Genomic DNA, 17716 nt, shown 5'->3' on the forward strand with positions numbered 1-17716 from the left:
CCAAAATAGATGAAATTTATAAAGTTTGAAGGTCTCCCAATGGAGGATGGTAGTGCTTAAGAAAGCTAGGAACTGGGAAAATACAGAGGCAAGCTGAATTGGGCTGAACCCTCAACTTTTGTCCTGACCACAGAAATGAATTGGGTTAAGGACATCGGAGTTCAGGGTTTCTCCTGTTGATCTCTGTCGGAGCTACTGGTCTTTGGGAATTATCAACATAGGAATGGGTAGGGATGCTGTCTCTCGTGCGTGTGTTTAAATGTCTATGTAAAATTTTATTCTCTCATGAAGGAAGTTGTATTGTTAATTTTACCTTTATTCTGTATGGTAACAGTGTTTTCTTTCTTTCTTTCTTTCTTTCTTTCTTTCTTTCTTTCTTTCTTTCGAGAGAGACAGAGTGCAATTGGCGGGGATGGGGGCGGGGAGCAAAGAGACAGGGAGACACAGAATCTGAAGCAGGCTCCAGTTCTGAGCTGTCAGCACAGAGCCTGACGTGGGTCTTGAACTCACGAACCATGAGATCATTATCTGAGGTGAAGCTGGACGCTCAACCAACTAAGCCACCCAGGTGCCCCAAGTAACAGTGTTTTCTTAAAAAAAATTTTTTTTATGTTTTATTTTTTGTATTTGAGAAAGAGAGACAGAGAGTGAATAGGGGAGAGGAAGAGAGACAGAAACAGAATCTGAAACAGGCTCCAGGCTCCCAGCTGTCAGCACAGAGCCCCACTCGGGGCTCGAACTCATGAACCGTGAGATCATGACCTGAGCTGATGTTGGACGCTTGACTGACTGAGCCACCCAGGCGCCCCAACAGTGTTTTCTTAATCCATTGTGGATACATAAACCATTGTGAAATACAGTAAAAATGATTTGTTAGAGAATTAAAATTAAAAAGACAATACAGGAGTCATTATTAGACTCAACAAATATAAAAGTACTCTATCAAAACTGCTATAATGTTTCTGGATGCTTCCTCTTAATCTCTGACTAAACTTTTTGCGAACAGGGAAGAGCTTGTAGTCTGGCACTAGTGTGCAAACCGCACTTTGAGTGGCATTACTTTATACCAGCAAAGCTTCTCAAACTTTGATGTAGGAAAGGATCACTGGGGCTTTTGCATAAGTGCAACTCTGAGGTGGTCCTGAGACTGTATTTCCTAATAAGCTCCCGAGTGATACTGATGCTGCTGGTCTGCAACCATACTTTTGTGTAGTAAGTCACAAACTGTTTTGATTTTCACAGTGATATTTTGAACTAAGAATTCTTATTCTGTTTTACTTATGTTTAAGTCAGATATTAAAGTCAGATTTAATGAGGTATAATTTCCACAGAGTGACAGTAAACCTTTTTAGTATACACTGCTGTGCATTTTAACAAAGTGACAGTTGTGTAACCACCACCAGAACCAAAACCTGAGCAGCTCCATTACCCCCAAAAGCTCCCTTATGCTGTTACATAGTCAACACCTCCCACCCCCCAGCCCCTGGCAACCCCTGGTCTGTTTTCTGTCCCTATAGTTTTGCCTTTTCCAGAATGCCATATAGCGTGTTGTATGGTGTAGTGAGACACTCCTTGTTACCACTGTGTTCCACTGTATGAATGCAACACAGATCGCTCATCCATTCACTCATTTAAGGACACTTTGCTTGTTCTTGGGTTTGGATGATCATGAATAAAACTGCTGTAAACTTTCTTGTACAAGGCTTTGTGTTTATTTATTTTTTTTTTTAAATTTTTTTTTTCAACGTTTATTTATTTTTGGGACAGAGAGAGACAGAGCATGAACGGGGGAGGGGCAGAGAGAGAGGGAGACACAGAATCGGAAACTGGCTCCAGGCTCTGAGCCATCAGCCCAGAGCCTGACGCGGGGCTCGAACTCACGGACCGCGAGATCGTGACCTGGCTGAAGTCGGACGCTTAACCGACTGCGCCACCCAGGCGCCCCAAGGCTTTGTGTTTAAAATAAATTTTCTCAAAGTTTTGACAGTTAATTCCTCTAGTTACTACAAAAAAAGAAAAAAACATTTAAGTCTGGGAGGACTATTTCAAGCAGCCTCTCTTCGAGTACAGAGTATCCACAGTGGTGGTTAAAAGAGGTTTTTAAGGACAGATAGAAAATTTGATGTGGTTAGAAGGCATTTCCAAAGGAAGAGGATAATTGATAACAAGATTGGAATTCAGAAGTAGTATGAAGAGATTGGTCTCACAATGATGTAACTAAACAGGCAGTCCTCAGTTTACAAACTCTAGATTCACCTGTGCCTTCAATATATAAAATGGCATGAGGGGAAGTGATTTCTTGGTCTGAGTTCCTGGGTTTTGTTGGAAGAACTAGCCTTGTTTAGTTATTCAGAGGATGTGGGGAAAGCCTTATAAGTACAGAGTTATAGCTCCTGCAGATAAGAGGAATGCAACAACAGTTTCTATTAAGCGGCTGGTGGATGAACAGGGAATTATTACAATTGGTGAATCTCATTTTATTGGCACTTGAGAGTATTAAGACCTTTCCCATACAATGTAAAACCCTGTTGTTACGAGGCAGATATTCATACTCTCATGTCACTGATGAGAGGCTGATAGAGAAGCTATGCCACATTTCCAAGTTTGCACAGCAGAAGAATTAGGACCCTGCCACTTTCTCTCTATCCCCGGTGTTCCTTGTCTTATTCCATGTTATGAAGGAAGCCCTAAGCCATGTAGCTGTACCCCTCTTGAAAGAGAGGGGCCTGAGGTCCTCCTGGTAAGTGCTGCTGGCAAATGCTCCCTATGATTTGTCAGGGTCAGATCTTACTAAGCTGTAGAGCAAAGTAGTCCCTCTTTTTACCACTGCCCACCTGGATGAACGTCGGTCTTTTCTGCCAAAGACCCTTCAGTTTCTCCTTTTTTTTTTTTACCCCCAGTTGTGTTGAGACATAATTGACATGTAATACTGTATTAGTTTTAGGTGTTTTTTGTTTTTTAAATTGCTTTCAGCTTTAACTTGTTTCTTTTTTTAAATAAATTTTTAATGTTTATTTTGAAGAGAGAGCGAGTGGGGGAGGGGCAGAGAGGGAGGGAGACAGGAGACAGAGGATCTGAAGCAGGCTCCGTGCTGTTGTCGCAGAGCCCATCGTAGGGGCTCCATCCCATGAACCCGTCTGATCCTGACCTCAGCCAAACTCAACAGTGGGGCGCTGAAAGTACTGTGCCACTCAGGCGCCCCCTTAACTTCTCTGTTTCTTAAAGAATTCCCATCCCAGGTGTGCAAACACCCAACTTCCTCCTTTTTGTTAATGGAAAACAGGCCTGGAAGTGTAGTATCTGTGGAGCCACACGAAAAAGTCAGATATCTGGGCCGACCGACACGGCTCACTTTCCATGCAGAGAGGACTACCTCCAGGCAGCTTGCTGAAACTCCAAGCTGTTAGGGAAAGGGGGCGTGAAGTTAACCTGAGCTTCGAACGTCCTCTCCCCCCGCCCCAGCACTTAACCTGCGGATGCTAAAACCCCCAGCTTCTGGGGGCTTGCTCCTCGAACTTGCACCTCTGACAGCTCCACTGGGCGCGAGCAGACCTCCTCCTCCCCGCACCCCCCCGCCCCTTCCCCAGCCCGGGTCCCACCGCCCCTCGGGAGATCCACGGCAGCCCTTTCACTTCCTGCTCCGCTCTAGGCAGCGCTAGGCCCGCCCCTCCACGCCTCTAAGGGAGGCCGGCGCCGGGCGAGCTCCTCCCCGAGCAGCAGCTGGAGCGGCCACTCCCTGCGCGCCAAGCCGGGCTGGGTTGGGGTCTTTGCTCCTGCGCCCTGCACCCGGCGGGCTCCTCGCAGCCAGGCGGCGGCCGGGACGCTGGTCCTCGTTGCACCCGCCACCCCCCGAGTCCTCGCCCCGGTGACTCCCCTGGGCTGCGCCGCCCCGCGCCTCCGGGACCATGCTGCGTTGGCTGCGGGGCTTCGTGCTGCCCGCGGCGGCCTGCCAGGACGCTGCGCCGCCGACGCGCTTCGAGACCCTCTTCCAGAAGCTGGATCGCAACGGGGACGGCGTGGTAGACATCGGCGAGCTGCAGGAGGGGCTCAAGGGCCTGGGCGTCGCCCTGGGCCAGGATGGCGAGGAGGTGGGTGGCTGCTGGGCGCAGCGGGAGGGCCGGGAGGGCTGCGGAGATTCTGGGTGCGGGCTGCAAGGAAGGCGGAACTGTGCGGCTTCCAGTCGGCGATCGGGTGCCGAAGCTCGGGAATGGGGCGCGGGGCCAGGGTCCCCCGGGACCGGTGCTCGTCACCTGAAAGCCTCCTGGTATTTTTCCAAAGGAAGTTAGCGCAGCGAACACTGTAGCCCGCTCTAACGTTTTAAAACGTCTGTACCGCAGTACTTTTGTGTGAATGCATCCCGGCTCCTTTACCTGCCTTTTTGCAAAATTTAATCATAAAGAATTTTTTTTTTTTTTTAGCTCTCATTAAGTTTTTTGTTTCTTTCGGGTTTTTGTTGTTGTTTGTTTTTCAAGTTCTCAGACTTACGTGGGCTCCAGGTTCTGTAAAAAAGGCTCACACTTTGTGACACTCAGAAGCTGCTTTGTTACACCAGCTAGTTTTGTCTAGTGTTTCAGAACTTGTGAAAACCAACCGTGTGTTTCCTGCCAGCTAACTGTTGAGGACAGGCAACATTCCCTTGTTTAAGACCTTCTTAATGTCCTCAGTACATATATTGACCTAAAGGGTTGGCCTGTCGCTGAGCAGTTTCAACTCCTATGAGTCATTTTGATTGTGCCTCTGAAGTTCAGCCCCCTTAGCGGGGTGGGGATACTTGGAACCTCGCCAACCGCTCTGAAACATAAGAGGACACTTCGACATTCCCTATCCCAAGAGGGAAGGTGATTAAACTATAAGAGCCAACAACTGTTTCACAGTTACATTTTAAGCTACTCGTTCAATGTCTTTAGTAGTTCCAGGCCCCCTGTTAGTTTACTATTTCTTACCGAGGTCAGGCTTATTAGTAAGTTACAATTTTTAGAAAACTATTTTGTCCAAGGTTCATAATATTCACTTACAGTTTTTAAAAAGTTCTGACTATGTGTCATTAAGTTGTTCAATTTCATTTCTGATATTGATCTCCACCCCCCTCCTTCAATTTTGTCAAAGATTTTTCTTATTTATACTTTGAAAGAATGAACGTTTGGTACTTTTTGCTGATGGTTTCTTTGTTATTTTTTTCCCATTAATTTGTGTCTTTCCTTCTGCTTTCTTGGGGCTTACTCATTTGCTCTTTTTCTAATTTTTTCAGTTGAATGTTTGATGACTTAATTTTGAACTACAGTATCCCTTTAATCACTTTTTTTAGCTGCATCCCACAAATTTGTATTTTTGTTATTTAGTTCCAAATATTTTCTAATTTCCAATGTGATTTCATCATTAACCCATGAATTATTTATTAATTTTTAGATTTTTTAATTTTTTTGAGCGAGAGAGAGAGAGTGTGTGTATGTGAGTGGGAGAGGGGCAGAGAGGGAGGGAAACACAGAATCCAAAGCAGGCTCCAGGCTCTGAGCTGTCAGCACAGAGCCTGATGCGGGGCTCGAACCCAAGAACCATGATCATGACCTGAGCTGAAGCCAGACACTTAACCAACTGAGCCACCCAGGTGCCCCAGACCCGTGAATTATTTAAATGTGTGCTTTAAATTTCCAAAGATACGCTTTTTTGGTTGGTTCTTTGAAAATATGAATAAAATAGACAAACCTCTGGTAAGGTTGATTAAGAAAATAAGAACTTAAAATCAGAAATAAAAAATGCCTTTAGTTTTCCAGAGTTTATATATGAACAAATTATAAAGTAAGTTGTATAAAATTATGTGAATGCAAACATAGAATAGGATGGCATATATTTATCACTATCACACACACACACACATATATTATACATAAGCATAAAATGTATTTTATGCATACATATATACATATACAGCATTACTCCCTGTGCTTATGCTAGATATTAACTATTCCCAGCACTCTTTTTTGACTTCTTTTTTAAAAAATATTTATTTATTTTTGAGAGAGAGAGACAGAGCGTGAGTGAGGGAGGGGGTAGACACAGAATCTGAAGCGGACTCCAGGCTTTGAGCTGTCAGCACAGAGCCCAATGTGGGGCTTGAACTCATAGACTGAGATTATGACCTGAGACGAAGTCCAGCACTTAACTGACTGAACCACCCAGGTGCCCCTTGACTTCTTCAATAAAATGTTAATAATGGCAGTGGCACTTGGGTGACTCAGTCAGTTAAACTCTGACTTGGATTCAGCTTGCGTCATGATCTCATGGCTCATGAATTCAAGCCCCTTATTGGGCTCTACACTGACAGTGTGGAGCCTGCTTGGGATTCTCTTTCCCTTTCTCTTTACCCTTACCCTGCTTGCACACTCTCAAAATAAATAAACTTTAAAAAAAAGGTCAATAATGGTTATTTATGGATGACTGGAGTTAAATTACCTTTTTACTTTTTTCTTCACAATTTTTGTATTCAATTTTTAAAAATAATTGTATATTATTATGATTAGGGGGAAAAAGAGGTTTTTGTTTTGTTTTTATAAGTATCACCTCCTCTGAGATGAGCCTTTTTGGACCACCCTCTATAGAAGAGTTGATCACACCCTACTATGTGTAAGTCATTTGTCTCACATGTCACTACTGTTATCATTTTCAAAAGGTATTATTTTCAGTTACTGCCTGTGCCCTCCAATAAGACCAACCGTCTCGAAGATGAGGGTCGTGTCTTAGTCACCTAAACACTGTAATACAAAAATATTTAGGCCTGTGATTTGAAACAGCCTAAACAAGGCAGAGGCCCATTTGAGATAATTGCAGAGAAAAAGATAAAATTTAAGGGTAAAGCAGTTGTTAGTACTTGTATTTCCAGCCTATGTAGGACAAGATAACCAAAAAATCCTCCTATTGCAAGATACAAAGAAATGCTGGATAAAATAAGAGAAACATCTTTTTTTTTCTAAATGAAGACTTATTTTTTAAGATCAATTTTTAAGTTTAATTGAGAGGAAGGTACAGAGATTTCCCATATACCTTCTGCCCTTACACATGACATGCATAGCCTCCCCTATCGTCAACATCACTCAACAGAATGGTGCTTTTTTTTTTAACCAAGAGTGAACCTACATTGACACATCATTGTCACCCAAAGCCCATAGTTTACCTTAGGGTTCACTCTAGGAATGTATATTCTGTAGTTTTGGACAAATGTATAATGACATGTATCCATCATTACAATATCATACAGAGAATTTTCACTGCCCTAAAAATTCTGTGCTCTGCCTACTCATCCCTGTCCCCCATTGCTGATCTTTTTATTGTCTTCATAGTTTTGGCAGATAAACATCTTTTTACATGCATAAGAAAATAGGAGAAATCTAAGCAAACTGTCTGGGTTTGAATCTTGGTTCTGCTACTTAACTAGTTAACTTTGGACAATGTTCTTTTTCTCTCTCTTTTTTTTTAATTGAAGTATAGTTGACGCACAATGTTAACATTAGTTTCAGGTGTACAACATAGTGATTCAGCAACTCTGTATGTTCTGTTGTGCTCACAAGTGTAGCTGTCATCTGTCACCATACAACACTATTACAATACCATTAACTATATTCCCTATGCTGTGGTTTTCATCCCTGTGACTTATTCATTCTGTAACTCCCCTTTACCGATTTTGGCTTCACCCCTTTCTGGACAATTTTCTTAACCTCTCTTGCCCCAGTTTCCTCAACTGTGACAGAAGCAACATTAGTTCCTATATCATAGGGTTATTATGAAGAATAAATGAATTAAAATATGTCAAGTACTTATAAAACTGCCTGGTACCTAATAAGCAATCAGCCATTAGCCTTTATTTTTAAAAAAAATTTATTTATTTATTTACTTATTTATTTATAGAGAGAGCAAGCATGAGTTGGGGAGGGGCAGAGAGAATCTTAAGCAGGCTCCACGCCATGCTCAGCATGGAACCTGACATGGGGCTCGATCCTACGACCCTTATTTCATGACCTGAGCTGAAATCAAGAGTTGGGTGCTTAACTGACTGAGCCACCCAGGCATCCCAACAATTAGCCTTTAAATTATTATTAAATCTTTTTTAATGTTTATTTATTTTTGAGAGAGAGGCAAAGAGACAGGGGTGGGGCAGAAAGAGACAGAGACACAGGATCTGAAGCAGGCTCCAGGCTCTGAGCTGTCAGCACAGAGCCTGACATGGGGCTCAAACTCATGGAGTGCAAGATCATGACCTGAACCAAAGTTGGACACTCAACCGACTGAGCCACCCAGGTGCCCCTAGCCTTTAAATTATTGACTATTGTTACTACAATCTCTACTGAAAGATGTCAAAAGCTCCCTCTGTGATTGTGGATTTGCCAACTTCTGTTTATAATTCTGTCAATTTTCCCTTTTATATTTTAAAAATAGACTATATAGTGGACTATACTACTGGTGTGTTCAAATTTAGCATTTTGGTATCCTCCTGGTAAATTGATCCTTTTATCAGTACACTGTCTTGCCTACCCTTATAGCATATTTTTCAAATGCCTGAATTATTATACCATGGTGTCGTCCTCAAACAGTCATTTCCCAGATCACCACTGGGAAATCATCAGCATTGTGCTCCCACCTTGTGCAAAACATTATTCTTGTGCCATATTCCACTCAGGGCTCTTTGCTGGTTGGGTGATGAGTGAGCCAGTTGCCGGATCCCATGTTATCACCTCTTGTGTTGAACTTCTCTTGTACTGTCAGTTCTGGTCTTCTGAGGGGAAGAAACCCAAGATGGGATTGAGTGTGCAAAAGATTTATTGGGAGCAATGCTTGTGAAGGGTAAGGAGGACGAAAAAAGGAGTAAGTCGAGGGGGTCTTAAGACCATGACATAAATTTAACCCCTGTTAGAAGAGTTGAAGAAAGAATGATTTTGGAACAACTTTAGATCAAAGCAGTGTTCTTAGAAAGTCTCAGCTAAGATAATAGGGAGTCACAGGGCAAATGTTGTCAGTGGAGTCCTGTGTCACAGGCTGCCCTGTGCTGGTCCCCTGCTGTGGCCAGTGTTTGGTTGGAGCAGCCCAGGGCAAGCACGTACTTGGTGTCAGAGCTGTTGCAGCAGGGTCCAAGGGTGTGGCAAGGCCAGCCGTCAGTCAGCTCTGCTCCCACATCAGTTTCCCTTCACGGGTGATCTGACCTAGCCACCAGAGACCTCTCCTTGTGCCACGCAAATCTGCTTCTCTACATCATTGTGGGGAATACTTCCTCATTGTTCTCTCCCTCTGTTTCTCAGGGAGGTCAGTGGGACAAACTACAGTCTCCATTCCAGTCACAGCTGGTACTCATTTCCCTTCTTGACTGTCTATTTTTTAAAAACAATGTTTATTTATTTATTCTGAGAGAGAGAGAGAGTGTGAGCCGGAGGGCAGGGGTAGAGAGAGAGAGAGAGAGTGAGAATGAGAATGAATCTCAAGTTGGCTCCATGCTCAGTGTGGAGCCTGATGTGAGGCTCAATCCCACAACCGTGAGATCATGACCTGAGCCCAAGTCAAGAGCCAGACGCTTAACCGACTGAGCCACTCAGGCGCCTCTTGACTGTCTCCTTTAAATTCCACTCATACTCAGCTATAATACCTGCAGGTCTTTGTGACTTCCGGTGTGCCCCAAACCTTCATTTGTGAGGGGTCTGAGCTTCTCAAGCCAGTGTTGCTACTTGTTCCATTCACAGTTCTAATTGGGCAGTGGAGTACCAGGTAGCGTTTGTGGTGTCCACATGGGTCACCTAAGTTCCATACCTATTCCTGTTTGTCTCCATTGCATAAAAGCAGCCCTGTCTCCTGCTGATCGGGGTCAACTGAAACCTACTAAAGCAATGACTTCTTTTCTTGCCTGTTGGTCCCTGGACACAGGGAGTTCCAAGTGTCCTGGTGGTAGCTGTAGCTATGGTTCAGGGGGACCCTTGCTGTATTCCCTGTTTGGGGACTAGAAACTAACCCTGTAAAGCCCAGAGTTGTGGGAACAGGAAGCAAAAAGTCTCCCAGTGGGTCACATGGAATGCTAGTAAGTGTGACTGCTCTTGCTCCTACCTCTTGGTTCCTGAACTCACATTTTTTTTTTCCTGTTGGGGGCACAGAACCATACAGAGGTCTCTCATCTCATACATATACTGCATCCTGAAGGGTGGCAACTCACTTTGGCCAAATATTGTCTCCTCAGTGCTTCAGTTATGGTTTCAGTAGGCCCCTCTAGCATCCTGTGAGGATGGCTGCTTCTGGACAGTGTGGTGTGTAATACGCCAGTGGATCCCTTGGACATGGGCCTACTTCCACACCTCTTTTACTATGAAGCAGATTCCCTGGTCAGACGCTGTGTTATGTGGGGATTTCAGGCCTGTCAATCAGGTATTCCATAAGCCTCCAGATAGGGGAAAGGGAAACCCCTACCTGGAGGAGGTTATCTATTCCTGTAAGGATGAGCCAGTGCCCCTTCCAGAACAGAAGGCCTCTCAGTACAGCTGACTTTCCACTTAGTGCCTGGTTGGTCTTCTTGAAAAATTAGTGTCATATCAGGGGAAGACAGGCCAGATCCTCAAAGGCATTTTGGGCCTGTTGAATGGTTTGGCTTTTATATGAGCAATGGGAGCCTTGAGAGGTGTTAAGTAAGAGCGGGACACAGGCAGACTGATGTTTTTAAAAGGAAGATCACTGTGGTGGCCGTGTGGGAAATAAGTGGAGGAAGAGAGGGTTAAAGCAAGCCTGGGAAACAGTAGCTAACCAAGTACTTGGAATTAGGATCACATGGTCAGTCTGTATGGGGGAGAGTTTCAGAGGCATAGGTCAAGGGTTTGCATAATGTCAAGGATTGGGGAGATTATTTGCTTGAGTACCTAGAAATGAGAACTATGAGGTGACTCTTCAAGGGAAGCCTAATAGTTTGCAGCTAAGACAAATATTCAGCATGAAGTGAAATCTCTCTAAATTTCCATCTGATAATATCTCCTCTCCATGTTTCCAAGCGTTTGTAATGAATTCAGTAATTAGAAGACAGCACATTTCTGTTTAAGTTCTTTTAGAACTTAAATGGAAAGAATATGGAATATAAAAGTAGAGTGTAGAAGAGAGTCTTAAGGAATACAGCTAACCATTACTAAGTGTTGCAAAACTACCCAGGGAAAAGATTTCAAAGCAAGTTCTGCTTTTTAGAATATTTTCTTTTTTTTTTTTTTAAATTGTTTTTTAATGTCTATTTTTCTTGAAAGAGAGTACGAGTGGGGGTGGGGGGGGGGCGCAGAGAGAGAGAGAGGGAGACACAATATCCAAAGCAGGCTTGAGCTGTCAGCACAGAGCTTGATGCAGGGATTGAACCCACAGCCGTGAGATCATGACCCGAACCGAAGTCGGATGCTTAACTGACCAAGCCACCCAGGCGCCCCTAGAGTATTTTCTATTTTTTCCTCCTCCTTATTGTTTTTCGTCAAAGGCTACATTAGAGCATTCTAAAATACAGTCCCAATGTTTGGATGCCATTTGAGGTACTCTAAGGAACAAGTTTTAGAACATTAAAGAATAGAGGAAATAATCTGAATTTTAATTTACCCAAATGGAAATTCTGAGGAAAATAAACTGATGGGGAAGAGTCAGCAGTTTTAGCTGGAATTATGCTTATTTTGTTTCAATTTAGAAGAACAATTTGGAAGAATTTGGAACAGTGTAGGGCCAAAAACAAAACAAAACAAAAAAACAATAAATGCCCCAAATTTTGAATTCAGGCAATAAAATGAAAAAAGGGGATCTTGCCCAAAGGATTTTACAGATATTTTTCCTCCTTCTCCAATCTTGGCATCATTTTAGTGACTCCTCTTTTAGTAGGATGTGGAGGAGAATGGGGGTCAGAATTCATAGAGTATGAAGGTATTCCTGTATCCAGGTTCAGAGCTGGCTGATTTAACAAATGTGTTTAGTTAACCAGGTAAATTACAGGCAGTTTTAAAACTAAGTTGTTTGCCATATTTTCATGTGCATCAAGTCTTACTGTAACTTTCTTAGGAGAGATTTATCATCATAAGGGGTCTAGGACTCTCACAGCAGAGACTGCCGAGAGCAGGATGGGAAGCAGCATGGCCAATGAGGTCCCTACGTGGTGTGACTGTGTAGTCCTGGTCAAGTCACTTAACCCTTTGCTTTACTTTCATTATTCTTAAAATGCAAATATCTTTCTTGGACAGAGATCTTTTTTATTTTTAAGTAGATTTCACACCCAACATGAGGCTTGAACTCACAACCCTAAGATCAAGATGCGAGCTGAGATCAAGAGTTGGACACTTAACCGACTGAGCTCTTGTCAAGATCACATGTGACTGGATATGAAAGTTCATGTAGAAAAGCCTTTAAAATGTGATGTCACAGGTACTAGATGATGGACTTGAGGACCCTCTGTCCTAATGGGTTTTGAGTGTATGCTAAACGATTAGGCAGTGTCTGACAAGTGGTTGGACTGGACAGCCTGATTTAAGGGGTCTGCCAACTCTGACATGCTATGATTGTTTTGACTCTCTGTCCATAAATTTTATATTTACAACTACAGATGGAATCGGGTCACATACAAAAACAGTAGCTTAGCAAATGTGTATTGCTTTGCATGCAATTTCTTTTCAGGGTTTTACTTCATGACATAATTCCTCTGTTAACAAGAGGGATTTATTTCATTAGCATTTCAGTTGTCGGAAACTTTATTACTAAAGAGAATATGATAAAGAAATCATAGAGGTACATTTTAGGACATCATAGCAGGGAGATTATGGTATAAGAAAAACAATGAATTCCAAATACATTTATGTCAAATGTTCTAAAATATGTAACATCTGTATCTTTTTTCTCCTTATATTCTAAAATCTTATCCCTCAAGGGATGACATCTTTATTTTGGAAAGAATGAAAAAAATGGAAAAAGTCTTTCTTAAGGCATAAAATACCCATTCCATCTTGGTAGCAGTCTACCTGTTAGTCTTCTTCCCAAACCCCAACATTCTGTTTCCCTGATTGGGCCACAACCATGGACACTTGTCTCTTTATTTTCTTTTCTCTGCTTGGCATTGCTCTCACTCCCTCTTTTATGCCTGGTAAATTATTACCCATTTGTTCAAGGCTTCAGCTCACCTGTATAATTTTACCCTAGTGCACTCAGAATTCTTTCTTTTTTTAAAAAAAATGTTTACTTATTTTTTTTAATGTTTATTTATTTTTGAGAGAGACAGAGACAGAATGCGAGTGGGTTAGGGGCAGAGAGAGAGGGAGGCACAGAATCCAAAGCAGGCTCCAGGCTCTGAGCTGTCAACACAGCTCACGAACCCACGAACCACAAGATCATGACCTCAGCCAAAGTTGGACGCTTAACCAACTGACCCACCCAGGTGCCCTTCAAATTATGCATTTAAAATCATAAATGTTCCTCCAGGCTTTTGTTACATCTTATGGAGTTCAGATCCTTTTCTTTGAGTCCAAAGCTTGGAGGTCTGGCCATTTCACATTCTGCAACGAGGCATTATTTCACAATGAGACGTTATTTTCTCCACAAAGTGTGACCATTAAACTAATAGAGTCTATAAGCTTTGAGTGGGTGATTATGAGTGTCTTAACAGGCAGAAGGTTTATATTTTGAATGGTGGTAGTAGAAGGCTTGTTTGTAATATCAAATAACATAATTTTATTTCTTTCTCAAAAGCAATGATTTGTATTAATAGAGATAGATAGTTTGATATGACAGCTTTTTATAAGGATCATTTTTAGGAAAAGATTATTTAATTTTGGAAATCAAAGGGAAAAACACTATATTAGACATTTAAATCCTATACTAAGTCAGGTGTGTGTTTTTTATCTTGGAGTTTATAAAATGCATGTCTTCTGGAAAATAGGCAATCTGCTCAAAGTGTTTGTATGTCCAAATAATTTTGCAGTTTAGCCTATTTAAAACTCTTTTTTTTCTTTTTTTTGTAGAAAATCTTAACTACTGGTGATATCAACAAAGATGGGAAGCTGGATTTTGAAGAATTTATGCAGTACCTTAAAGACCATGAGAAAAAAATGAAATTGGCATTTAAGAGTTTGGACAAAAATAATGATGGTGTGTCTTTATTTTCTATTCATCACCAGCTATGAAGAAGCCCTTCTCATACTTCCAACAGTATAAAACAATGTGTTTTTGGTCTCTCTTTTTTTATTTGGCAAACAGTTGTTAATAGTGTGTGTGTACTTGTTTTTCTTAGTGAAGTGATTTTCTATAGGATTTATGTCTTAGTGAAGAAAAGACAAAGACATAGCTTTGTCTACTGAATTAAAAACTGAGTAGGGCGGTTTATAAGATGTTCACTATGGAGTATTATGCCAATTTGACTTAAAGTTATAGATTAAAAATAGTTATGTTTCCTTGCTCTCTGGGCAAGAGATATTTATTTTTATTCATATATATTCTACAATTTAAAATGTTAAATATATTCTAAATATAAAATGTTATATATTCTGAAATTTAAAAAAAATTTCAAATTGTCTTACATTTAATAGTCTTTTGAAAGAATTAATTTAGAGCAACTGTTCTCAGATCATGGAAATTGGGGAAAAGTACTAGATAGACATTTAAATATGTGTCTTCTTTTCTTTTATAATTAAGTGAATTCTACCTCCAGTGTGGGGCTCGAACTCACCACCCTGAGATGAAGAATTGCATGCTCTACTAACTGAGCCAGCCGGGTGCCCCTAAATATGTATCTTCTGACTGGAATTATGCTTTCACTATTTAGATTAATAGTTTGGAGTTAATGGAGTCCCAGTGTGTAGAGCAAAAACAAGTGCCACAGTAGGAGAAAGGGAGGGGTCATGAAACCCTTATCACTCAAGGCAGCCTTTGATAGGAAGTGAGAATTTATTTTTTAAAAATTATAATGCATAAGAAACAATAAAAAAAACTGAAATGGATCCTCAAACCCCTTCCTATATATGAGTAGTCAGGGCCATTTAATTCACAGACTTGTTATTCAAGAAACACATTAAATATATTGAGGAGAAAATATAGTTCACAGTTGGGGTGGGCAATTTTTTTGGTAAAAGGTCAGTGGGTAAATATTTTTGCTTTGTGGGCCATGTGGTCTCAGTTGCAGCTACTCACCTTTGCTGTCATAATGCAAAAACAGCTCTAGACAGAATGTAAATGAATGGACATGACTGTGTTCCAATAAAACTTTATTTATAAAAGCAGGCAACAGGCCTCATTTGGCTGGAAGGTCATAGTTTGTTGGCCCCTCGTTTATACTGAATATAAACTTTAGTTAGGCATAAAGCAAGTTTCTTCAAACAACTAAACCTTTGAATGAATTTGATGATGGTTCAAGTCTGTGACAGTCATCTAAGAAGCTGAGTTTGTGGTGGAAACCAGTCCGATTCGAACATTTGTTACCTTCTCCTCTAAGCCTTACACATTATATGTCCCCAAGTCTAGCCTTAGTCCAATCTTTTAGCAAAATGCAGTTCTTACTATGAGCTTTACTTCTCTACAAACATTCATCCTATGTTGAACCCATTACAGTTCAGTCAAATAGGTAGGACTGTGTGTATAGTGTTAAGGCAGGCAGTAGCTGGGAGATGGAACCCCCTCAGGATCATCTGCCAGATAAGCAGAGGTGAATCATCCCAGTATGTAAGTTGTGCACATATCAGTTGTCCATTCCAGAAAATTCTAAATGATCCAGAGGAAATAATTAAAGGTGAAATTTTATGGTACATTTGTAGTAAATGAAAACAGTTTTCCCTTAATTTATCTTGTTTGTAGATTTTGAAATAGTTTCTTATTGTAAGTTCATATTTGTGTTTATCAGGCTTCTTTTTTTTAATAGACTCTGGAGACTCTATTCTCATATATATATATATATATATATATATATATATATATATATTTAAAGTTCATTTATTTATTTTGAGAGAGAGCTAGTGAAGTGGGGGAGGGTCAGAAAGAGAATCCCAAGCAGACTCCGCCCTGTCAGTGCAGAGCCTGATGCAGGGCTCAAACCCACAAACCACGAGATCATGACCTGAGCCAAAATCAAGAGTCAGCTGCCTAACCATCTGAGCCACCCAGGCACCCCTGTTTATCAGACCTCTTAAAGCAAAGCATAGTCTTTCCTCATTTGTGGGTTCTATATTTGAGAATTTGTCTACTTGCTAAAATTTAACTCTAGAAGTAATTCCAAAATCAATGCTTACAGCATTTTTTCAGTCCTTCACGGACATGTGCAGAGTAGCAACAAATTTCATTTGCTTGACGAGCACATTTCTAGCTGAGAAGAAAGTGATGCTCTGCTTTCTTGTTTTAGCACTCCTACTGTAGACAAGTGTCCTTCTGCAGTCTACTTAGTGCCATGGTTTTTTGTTTTTGTTTTTTGCATTTTTGTGCTTTTTGTTGGTGATTTTGCTGTTCAAAGTGGCTCCCAAGCATGGTGCTGAAGTGCTGTCTAGCATTCCTGAATGCAAGAAGGCTGTGATGTGCCTTAGGAAGAAAATATGTATATTAGATAAACTTCATTCAGGCATGAGTTGTAGTACTAATAGCCATGAGTTCAATTGGTATTGAATCAACAATATAATATGGTATTATGTAGTACCATATATTTATATACACATATAACAAGGTTTTATATTGACAAGGCTTTGTATTGATTGGTGAAAATATTGTGATCAGAGGCTCACAGGAACCTACCCCTGTATTTCCCATAGGAATAATGGTTCAGTATTTGATAATTCAGGGATTATAGTGAACTTGTAGAACATAACTGCCATGAATAATGAGAATCGGCTGTATTTAAGAGTGCAATTATAAAGGGGAACATTCAGGGGTGCCTGGGTGGCTTAGTTGGTTAAGCATCCGACTGCCGTTCAGGTCATGATCTCATGATTTGTGAGCTCAAGCCCTGCGTCAGGCTCTGTGCCGACAGCCTGGAGCCTGTGTCAGGTTCTGTGTCTCCCTCTCTCTGCCCCTTCCCAACTCATGCTCTGTCTCTCAAAAATAAATAAATGTTAGAAAAAATGAAAAATAAAGGAGAATATTCAGAGTGATATATAAGGAATTTCATTGTTAACAAATAGATGTTCTTACATTGTTCAGATTCTCGTGTTTCTCTTTTCCTCTCTCCAGGAAAACTCTCCAAATCCTGGGATTTCTTTTTTTTTTAATTAATTTTTTTTAATGTTTATTTATTTTTGAGAGAGAGACACACAGAGCATGAGTGGGGGAGGTGCAGAGAGAGAGGGAGACACAGAATCCAAGGCAGGTTTCAGGTTCCAAGCTGTCATCACAGAGCCTGATGCAGGGTTTGAACACATGAACTGCGAGATGATGACCTGAACTGAAGTCAGACGCTCAACTGAGCCACCCAGGTGCCCCTGAATTCTGGGATTTCTTCAAAGTCCTTCTCTTAGATGAAGTCTTTCCTTTCATCGCTAACAGTCATTTTTGTCCTCCTCTTTTCCTGGAGAACTTTGCCATTAGTACTAGTTTGGCATCGGACCCTCTCATGCTTTGTTTTGTTTCATCCTATTTCATGTATATCGATGTTGGGATCATGAATCTGTGAGTTGCTTGAGGGGAAAGTAGTATTTAATGCTCCAGTTTATTGCTTCTATTTTCTCTTTGTTCCTTTCTTCATAGTCCTCTCATTCTGTCTATAAACATGCTCTGATTTCTT

The 17716-nt window shown here is 41.2% G+C and overlaps 1 protein-coding gene across 2 annotated transcripts in view; it reads left to right on the top strand.

The window, feature by feature from the left end:
* The first annotated feature begins 3737 nt into the window (after window positions 1–3737).
* Window positions 3738–17716, top strand: part of LOC124515297 (calcium-binding mitochondrial carrier protein SCaMC-1) — a 52655-nt gene continuing 38676 nt past the window's right edge. For both annotated transcript variants that reach the window (XM_047084068.1, XM_047084070.1), the window contains exons 1-2: window positions 3738–4088; window positions 13983–14109. In XM_047084068.1, the coding sequence (XP_046940024.1) occupies window positions 3906–4088; window positions 13983–14109 (310 nt within the window). In that variant the 5' untranslated portion in view covers window positions 3738–3905. The remainder of the gene's footprint in view (window positions 4089–13982; window positions 14110–17716) is intronic.

This window comes from Lynx rufus, unplaced genomic scaffold (genome assembly GCF_022079265.1).
Source record: "Lynx rufus isolate CCGP_SWC_20201006 ecotype Redwood Valley unplaced genomic scaffold, mLynRuf1.p SCAF_2, whole genome shotgun sequence".
Lineage (NCBI taxonomy): Eukaryota > Metazoa > Chordata > Mammalia > Carnivora > Felidae > Lynx > Lynx rufus.